The 8,184-nt window shown below is 33.1% G+C and overlaps 1 protein-coding gene across 1 annotated transcript; it reads right to left on the bottom strand.

The window, feature by feature from the left end:
* Positions 1 to 1,916: 1,916 nt before the first annotated feature.
* LOC135691316 (cilia- and flagella-associated protein 418) lies at positions 1,917 to 6,386 on the bottom strand. The gene is made up of 5 exons (XM_065209146.2): positions 6,219 to 6,386; positions 4,582 to 4,654; positions 4,206 to 4,306; positions 3,492 to 3,640; positions 1,917 to 2,777 (listed from the first exon to the last, which is right to left on the bottom strand). Exons 1-5 carry the CDS (start codon positions 6,359 to 6,361, stop codon positions 2,677 to 2,679), a joined length of 567 nt encoding a protein of 188 aa, XP_065065218.2. The 5' UTR covers positions 6,362 to 6,386; the 3' UTR covers positions 1,917 to 2,676.
* Between the last annotated feature and the right edge of the window lie 1,798 nt (positions 6,387 to 8,184).

Below are 8,184 nucleotides of genomic sequence, written 5' to 3'. Positions count from 1 at the left end.
GAAAGTGGTGCAACAATAAGACCCGAGGTAAAACCTAATGTAAATGTTCTAAAAAAAGTTCAGCTAGGTTATTGTTCCATCTAGCAGCTTCAAAGTCGATGGACAAGAAAATAGAAAAACTGTTAATGTAAAGAGAAAAGAAGCTCGTTTTGCCATACTGAATTATCATATGCTCTTGTTTCTGATTGGAAATGCTCGATCGACCCCTAACTTAATTATCATCATTATGGCGTTTTATTCTCTAAAGAATGTCAGACGGAAAGATTTACGGTTATCGCAAGGCATCCTTAGCAGCTCTGTCATTAAAAGATATCCAAGTGTACTGAATCGGTCCTAGAGCATTGCCCTACAGAAAGTACAAGACCATCATCATCATCAATCGCTGTCTCTTCCTGCGGCAGACTATGTGATAGCTGCTTCCACAGTTCTCTATCTTTAACGTGAATGTTCAGGGAAATTGTGTCGAGTTCTGTCCATGCTTTGATGTTATCTCTCCATCTTTTATATGGTCGTCCTCTGTTTCTCTTTCCATTAGTCATGCCTTCCAGACAGATCTTGCTGACACCACAGTCCATTCTTCTAATGTGGCCAAACAGTGAAAGTACAAGAGGTACATCTTAAACGCATTCATAATATTTGCTAGCTCATAAGATAAATCTAAAAAGATATCAACCCTGATGCTTTTCAACATCATCTATATGTAACGCAAAGGCATTAATATCAAATGTGTCTTCCTTACTGAAAATCGGAGTGGAAACAGACATAATCGATTCAAATGTAATGTTTACTTCGTATAATATAGAAGCTACGCTCCAAAATTTTTTTTCCTTTTTCTATCCATTAAAGAAATATGAAAGCTATGTTTTTGAATTCCCAAAACTGAAACAGTTCTTTTGACAACACCAAAAGAGACACGATTTATCAAAAACTTTTTCTGTTTCATCAAGAATTTTTCTCAACTCCGAATTTGATTTGTGGTGAAAACCAGGCGGCCGAGAGGTTTCAGAGGCCCTCAAATAAAACTGGAAGACAAGGCCCTTGCGACCAAACCGAGAAAAAACAGAGGGAGCATCACGATTAATTTTCGTTAGGACGTCCTTCAAATCAGTTAACAATACATTTCGAAATACATTTTGCAGTCAGTTGTTTAAAACGCTTTACTCTAGGCATACTTTTATTAAGTTTCATTGATCAATTCGTAAACTGTTACAAGGTGTTTTCATTAATTGGCATGCTCAAACGGCGAAATATATTAAAACATAACTTTCTTCATTTTTTGGCAGCAAAGTGTCAATATGTTTTGCATAATACATTGTCTTGCTAGTTTGTAGTCAGTGGAAAAGGTTATAGGGCTGTATAGCTAATCGTGTAACATTGAAGAGCACAAATGATTTTTACAGACCTAGTGATATTTTTCAATGAGCTTTTTCCTTAAGGAACATGTTCAGTTTTCTGGAATTGTCAAGAAGATTAGATGCAAACAAAATTGTGGTCTTACTTTATGAGGCCTCTTAGACTCGAGGCCCTGAAGCAACTTCCCCTCCTCGTGACCCCAAAAAGCCGAGGTACAGTTGTATTTAGATTGTCATTGGGAGGCTACAATCCCAGACAAAAATAGTTGAGTTTTTTTTAAGAAAAGTTTATTTTTTCTTTTTCCTTTCAAAAATGACTCCCCCTCTCCCATTCAATGTTGAATACATGTTTTAAAGCACGAATGACAAGACTACATACCCAACATTGATATGAGGGGAAGGGGCCGTATTGAAAGTTACAGCAGTCAAGATAAAGTATAAAGCTGCAAAATTGCATTTTGTCTCAAATGGTCTCAACAATTTTGTCCGGATTGTAAAAAACAGGCTATGCCATATAAAATTGACAAATCCAGCAAGGGAATGCAATAAAAGAGCAAGAAAATTAAAAGAATTTCTTATAAGTAATTAGTTTAAATGCAATAAATAATACATTAAAAACATTATCTCTACAATATCACATCTACTTCTTTATTTAGGTTATATCAAGTGACTCTGTGCTAGAAAAATTATATTCCAAAATAGCCATTAGCAATGTAACAGAGGGACAAACATTTTAGATGATGAAAATTTATATAACCACCTCACAGCTACAAAATTGCTAAATCATACTAAAGACAGTCAATTATTTCTTTCATTTAACTAGCAAATGAAAAAGAAATCAATCTTGTGTACTTAGACTTTAAAAAAAATGCTAACATAAAAAGAAGACAAAGATCTTATGTAACTAAAATTTGAAATATTTGCTTTTTTCAAAGCCACCTTTATACCACCAAAAAATTGTTCACAAAATTACATTTAGTCTAAAAGTACCTTGAAAAGGATTATCAAATTAATGTACCATCACAATCACAGGTTCCTAGTGGAACTTCCCGAAATTAAATAAGGCTTATATTAGACCATAATGATTCTATTGTGAAGGGACAATATAGAAGGAAGGCAGTGACAGTACATCCACCTAAATGTCCTCAAACTGCAGGATAAAAAATTCCCTTTCTGTGCTCACGTTATGCTAAATTAAATTATCATGTTTACTAATTATAAAATTAACATTGTTCAAGGTAATGCAATTCAATTCAACTGACTTTGTTATATCAAGCTATTTCCAGAGGATGAAAATGCACATTAAAAAACTGATTTGCCTGGTTTAATGCCTTTTGCAGATCCATTTAAAGTTTGTGTGTTGATTCAAATTCACCAATGTCTTCACTGCTGTCCAACTGCATTGACAACAATAGGCCCGAGATCCTAAAATAAACAAAAAAAATCAAATATCATTAGCCTTACTGTGTCAAACAATAAAATTCTATGAACCCATCCACCCATCTTGTGATGAATGACAGGTCAGCAATGATACAAAGAAGGAATAGCTGAAAGCAACTGACAGCAATGAAAGGAAAATTACTCATTTTACAAAAAAGTTTGAAATACTATAGCTGTCAATTTTATGATTATAAATAACTGTGTAAGATATGAAAGGTAATTTGATATAAGAAAGAAATTGAAACTCTAAAAGAAATTACCATTATACTTTGAACCAATAAGTAGAGATTTTGTAGAGGAGAAATCAAAAGAGATGTCATCTCCCCAAATTACTAGAAACATGAGTCCCTAAGTTCGCTTTTAAGATCAATCATATGTTTCTATTGAGTTGGAATCAGGATCTAACCTAAACATAAGAATTTTGAAAGACAATTAGTGGTAGATTATTCCAAAACTTTATCCTCATATAATTTGAGTTCTATTGCTAAACCTTACCTGGCTATATTTCTATTGCACATCTTAATAATATCTTTTCTGAAATGCACCAGACTGACACAGTTTGAGCCTTGGTATATTGGACTGAGGCTAACAAAAATTTTGCTCTATTGTCAGATTAAAAAAAACTTATAAACCTAAAAATTTCAAGCGGGTTGGTTATCATGATTGCATTTTTTATTAGCCTAAACATTTTTCACTTACCTTGATCAGGTATCAAATTGCCTTTCAGCTTACTAAAGTCAGGATAATTATTACGGAAAAATAGATAATCACAGCTATTATTCCACTGAAAATTCTCAAAATAGACAACTTTGTTATCACATGTTGTACAGTGAAGCCTGTCACAGACCCTGCAATAAGAGAGGGAGTTGAGATTACTTTGAAAGACAATGGAAACTGTGAAATAAGCTTTATTTAAGTAGAAGAGAAGGAAATGAAAGATGTTAGGTTTGGTGGCATTGAGCACTTATCGAAAAGTGTAATATTGGATAGTGGCAATTCAGCTGGTGACAAAAATTTGAACAGTGATACAAAAAATTATCAACGTAATCTGGTGCCTCTAACAAAATAAAGGTTTAGCAATAATAAAAACTTGGCAATGCCATCTCCTGTCTCAAACAAAATAGCTACTTTTCAACAATTAATAATAAAAAATATTGAAAACAACACTAATTGATAGTTTAGCCTTATTCCATTCTGGTTTGCCCAGTTTCAAGTAACTCGTTGAAATAACTTGTTTATATCCTGTTTGTTGACCTGTTTATGCCTGTTCTGTTGACCACAGCCATTTCTACTCTACTTTTAAAAATCCTGTTTGGAGAAAATGTTTACCATCAACTTTTAAGGTTATCATGTAAAGGGAAATGTTTCAAATGGGTGATCCACTACTCAATACATCAATGATGGACTGTTTACCTTTGTGTCTTGTCTTTTACAGATCTTGAGGGCCCTGCGATGAATATTGGAAAACATTTTATTCCAGCATTGTTTGCAACCACTGATGACTTCTTTGTCAGCTAAAAGGAAATTTCATTCATTCATCTAAAAAATTCATTAAAAAAATATCTATCTAAAAATGCATATTAATGGATTTATGTTAAATAATAAGCTCATGAATGACTGAAATTTCTGTGCCAACAAGATATAAACCACACCATTCCTGCAATGAGCTGCTATTTTAGACAGAAATTATATACTGTGGACCATTAGTACATCTTTACTACATCATTATTGACCTGTAGAGGAACAATATTTTATATTTCAGGAAAAGATCCAAAAAGAAGCTACAAACATTCGTTGGCTCAAGATCCAATCCATCTTCATCAAGAATGTCTCTTACTGCATCTGAAAGATCACTTCCTGCCCTATTGAAAGACATGTAGATTATAAAGAAGTTTTCAAACAAATTTTTACTTTGCATAAACTGCTTGTGTAGATTGACCCAGCTAAGTTTGAATGTTAGCCTCATTGCATTCTACACAACACATTTTCCTTTTTTGTAGCATAAAGACGTAAGGCAAAAAGCTTAATTAAGGAATATGAAACTTATTTTAACTCAATACTTATTATTTCATGCCACTTCTGCTTGCATGGGAACAAATCATGTTATAAAAAATCAGGTCAAAAGCTGTAGGATTTTGCTTTTAGAGGCAGTGTATTGCGCTGTTCTGTGGCAATTGTTTGTTGAATTTCGAGGGTTCTCGAAATTAGAGAAGCATGACAGATTAGTACAACTGATCAATAGCAAGTAAGAGGTGTCTTTTGTTACAAAATAGAACACTCACTGAAATAGAAATTTTGTTCTTTGTTTTGATAAACCAATGAACGGCGCAACATACTGCCTTTAAATAGGGTTTGACAGCCTTGTGGTAAGTCTGTGTATGAGATTCACATGGAAATCTGTGATTCACACTAAAATCTATGAAAATAAATTTTTAAAAAACGTGTGGATGGGACTTGAGGAAGAAATTACTGCATCCGTAATGGGCATACCCAAACTTTAGAGACTGGTGCATATGAAATAAAATAAATTGAAGTAAAAATGTGAAGGTCTAGTGAGCAATTATAGTGATCTTACTTATCCCATTAAATTCTTTTATACTCATATTTTCCCCTGCATTAGTTTTGTACAGCCAATCATTGCATTTTCCACATACCTATGCTATTCTACATTAATTATTATCTATGCTAACTACATTTCACTTCAACCTAATTAATTTCACCATTGTTAGCTATCAAACCCATTTCCTTTGTATATTGCTTAATCACGTTTGCCAGTTTTTTATATCAATACACAATGTAAATAATCAATCAGCAGGCATCATGTTACATTGCACAAACAGTTTGTCTCTCTATAGCTCCATCTCCTTTGCTTTGCATGTTGAATAAGGTCGCTGTTACAATGAACACTAAACAATTACCAAGGCTAGCAGAAAATTTGACAGGAGAACTGGAAGGCACAGACCTAATAATTGAAAAACTGCATTCAAACTTATACTTAGCCTAGGGTCAAAGCTTGTTGCAAAATCCTTAAGAGGAAAAATTGCATTAAATTTTCAAATGCATTTGCTTTATCATCTACAGAAGAAACTATTCAAGTGAGAATTTGTGCGCGATAAAAATCTTTTTAAGGGTTTTTTATTCCCACTTCTTAACAATATGCTTGTCTAAATGCTCCCCAATTTAACTTAATTTCACAAGCAAAAACGCGTTAAAGAAAACATTATCCAGGAAAAATTGCCGAGTAGATTAGGCAGCACCTGAGCTAGATTAAATATTCTTTTCTGCAAGAATTCACAGATACACAAACTTAATTGAATGTTTGTGAGTTCAAAAAGTTCATGATCTTCGGTTAAACGAAAAACATTACTTTCGAACATCAAAATGATAACATTGAAAATACACACATTATAAATAACACCTACTAACCAGGATGTATTTGAAGAACTATTCCCTTTCTTCAAATTTGGTCTTTGTGTTTCGCTTGCAGTTTTAGTGACACGTTTCTTTGCCTTTTTATCACAGAACTTTGACTCAACTTCATCCAACAAGTCATCGATGTCATCCGCCATTTTCAGTAATGTAAACTCTCTCTTGAACGAGGCCACAGGGAGTCAATTACAAATCAGTCGGTTTCCATGCAACACAATGTTTAATTCATTATTTTTCATTTCATGTAAATTCTCAACTCTCAATTCTTTCTGGACTTTTCTTTTTTCCCTTTCTTTAAAGAGAGAGACTTGTAGCAAGTCCAAATTCTTTCATGTTAATCAAGTTTTAATGAAAGGTAATGATATGATACATTAATACAAAATTAATACTATATGGTAAGTCAAGATATATAAGTTGAAGAGGACATATGAAAAGAACTCTGGAAGAGCTCTTGAGCATCCTCGCTTACAACTATGCTCTAATAGACATATCCATCTATCAAAAAGTTTCTAATATTGTAAAAGCTATACTCCATATTATTGCGATAACGCGCTTTAAAATAACTTAAAATTTATTTCAGAATTTTTCTTGCAGTAATTTTCTCGCAGTCGTTTGAAGGGTTATTTTTAGCATAGTAATTTCGTTACGCTGGATTTTATTGCATTCTTAAAATGGAATTCGTATCTTTATAAGCCGCCCTAGACCTCATGACCTTGGGGGTAATTTGCCCCCTTTTCCTATAGGCGGCTCTGGTGATCATGTAAATTTATTCATTGATAGAGGGAAATTTATATCGTTATCTTAGTCATTTTAGCCCCCCTGTCGGAAACTCCAACCCCCCTGTCGGAAGATTTCTGGCGCCACCTCTGCATGGAAGGGTAGAAATGAAAAATAGATATATGTAATCAAAACATGCAAAAAAGCAATACATGTTAATGTTATCAAAATAGCTATAGATGTGCAGATTGTAGTATACAGTTACAAATCCATTGTTTTTCTGCTGTAAAATATTGTATTGTATCTTATTGCTTTCACTTACGCCCTAATAATTTCAGAACAAGACGGTGTCCTATTTTTTTTAAAGATGAACAAAGCCAGCTTGAACCTAAATTCACCAATCTTTATATTGAAAAAGTTAATTAGAGAAAAGTTAGAGAAAATGATATTATAGAGCGAATTTTTTTTAAAAAAAGGACTATAACCTTTGTTTTTTGCACCTTTTTGTCAAGCAGCTGTAAATCCACCAAAAATTTAGAGCATACAGGGAGGGATTAGTTTTGTCGATTCAATAAAAAGTTATTTCAATATTTACTTGTGCACTATGAGCATAAAACTGATGCGTATTTTTTCAGTTGTATAAACATTGCATAATCTTAACAGAAAAACATTGGGTTGAAATGCATTCTGCCATAAAAAGTTTTTTGCTGTTGCTCAATTCATGTATCTTAGCTGTCATAAAACGTGAATGCTTTCAACACAATGAACGCTTGAGGTAAAAACATAAGCACCAAAGCAAAGATACAGACGCTTTTGGAGAATTTAGCATTCGCGTCAAAACGTTACTTTCATTAAATCAATTTTTTTTCTCCAATGTCACTATTTTAAAAATTAGAGAAAAAATCATTGTAAATTCGTTTAAATAATACTACAGCTTTGTCGACATTTTTCAAATTTCACCCACATTTTTTTAATAAGAATATCTATTTTTTGCCGAGCCTCAATATTCTTAAAAATTTTCAATTTTGAGCCTAAGATTATTCTTAAATTATTCTTGCCCGACACAAGGTTTGAATTCGCCTTAAGATCAAAGAAAAATATTAAATCTTTTTTGATGTGCTGCTTTATCATAAATGTCAGCAAGAACAAACAGAACAACAATGCGATTGGCACTGCCAGTGCAAATTTTCTACATGTTTCTTGAAAAAAATGCCTGCTACCAGGAACAAAAAACTGTTTTTGAGCC

The sequence above is a fragment of the Rhopilema esculentum genome, chromosome 4 (assembly GCF_057945365.1).
Source record: "Rhopilema esculentum isolate cy_ngs chromosome 4, ASM5794536v1, whole genome shotgun sequence".
In the NCBI taxonomy this organism is placed as follows: domain Eukaryota; kingdom Metazoa; phylum Cnidaria; class Scyphozoa; order Rhizostomeae; family Rhizostomatidae; genus Rhopilema; species Rhopilema esculentum.
The sequence above is the reverse complement of the archived record's forward strand: the minus strand, read 5'-3'. Positions and strand labels throughout refer to the sequence as shown.

Excerpts from the sequence above, each read along its gene's own strand:
- LOC135691316 (XM_065209146.2), bottom strand. The coding sequence starts at position 6,361 with ATGGCGGATGACATCGATGACTTGTTGGATGAAGTTGAGTCAAAGTTC. Across the intron at positions 3,641-4,205 it reads GTAAAAGACAAGACACAAAG|GGTCTGTGACAGGCTTCACT; the intron begins GTAAACAGTCCA and ends CTCTTATTGCAG. Across the intron at positions 2,778-3,491 it reads CAATTTGATACCTGATCAAG|GATCTCGGGCCTATTGTTGT; the intron begins GTAAGTGAAAAA and ends TGTTTATTTTAG.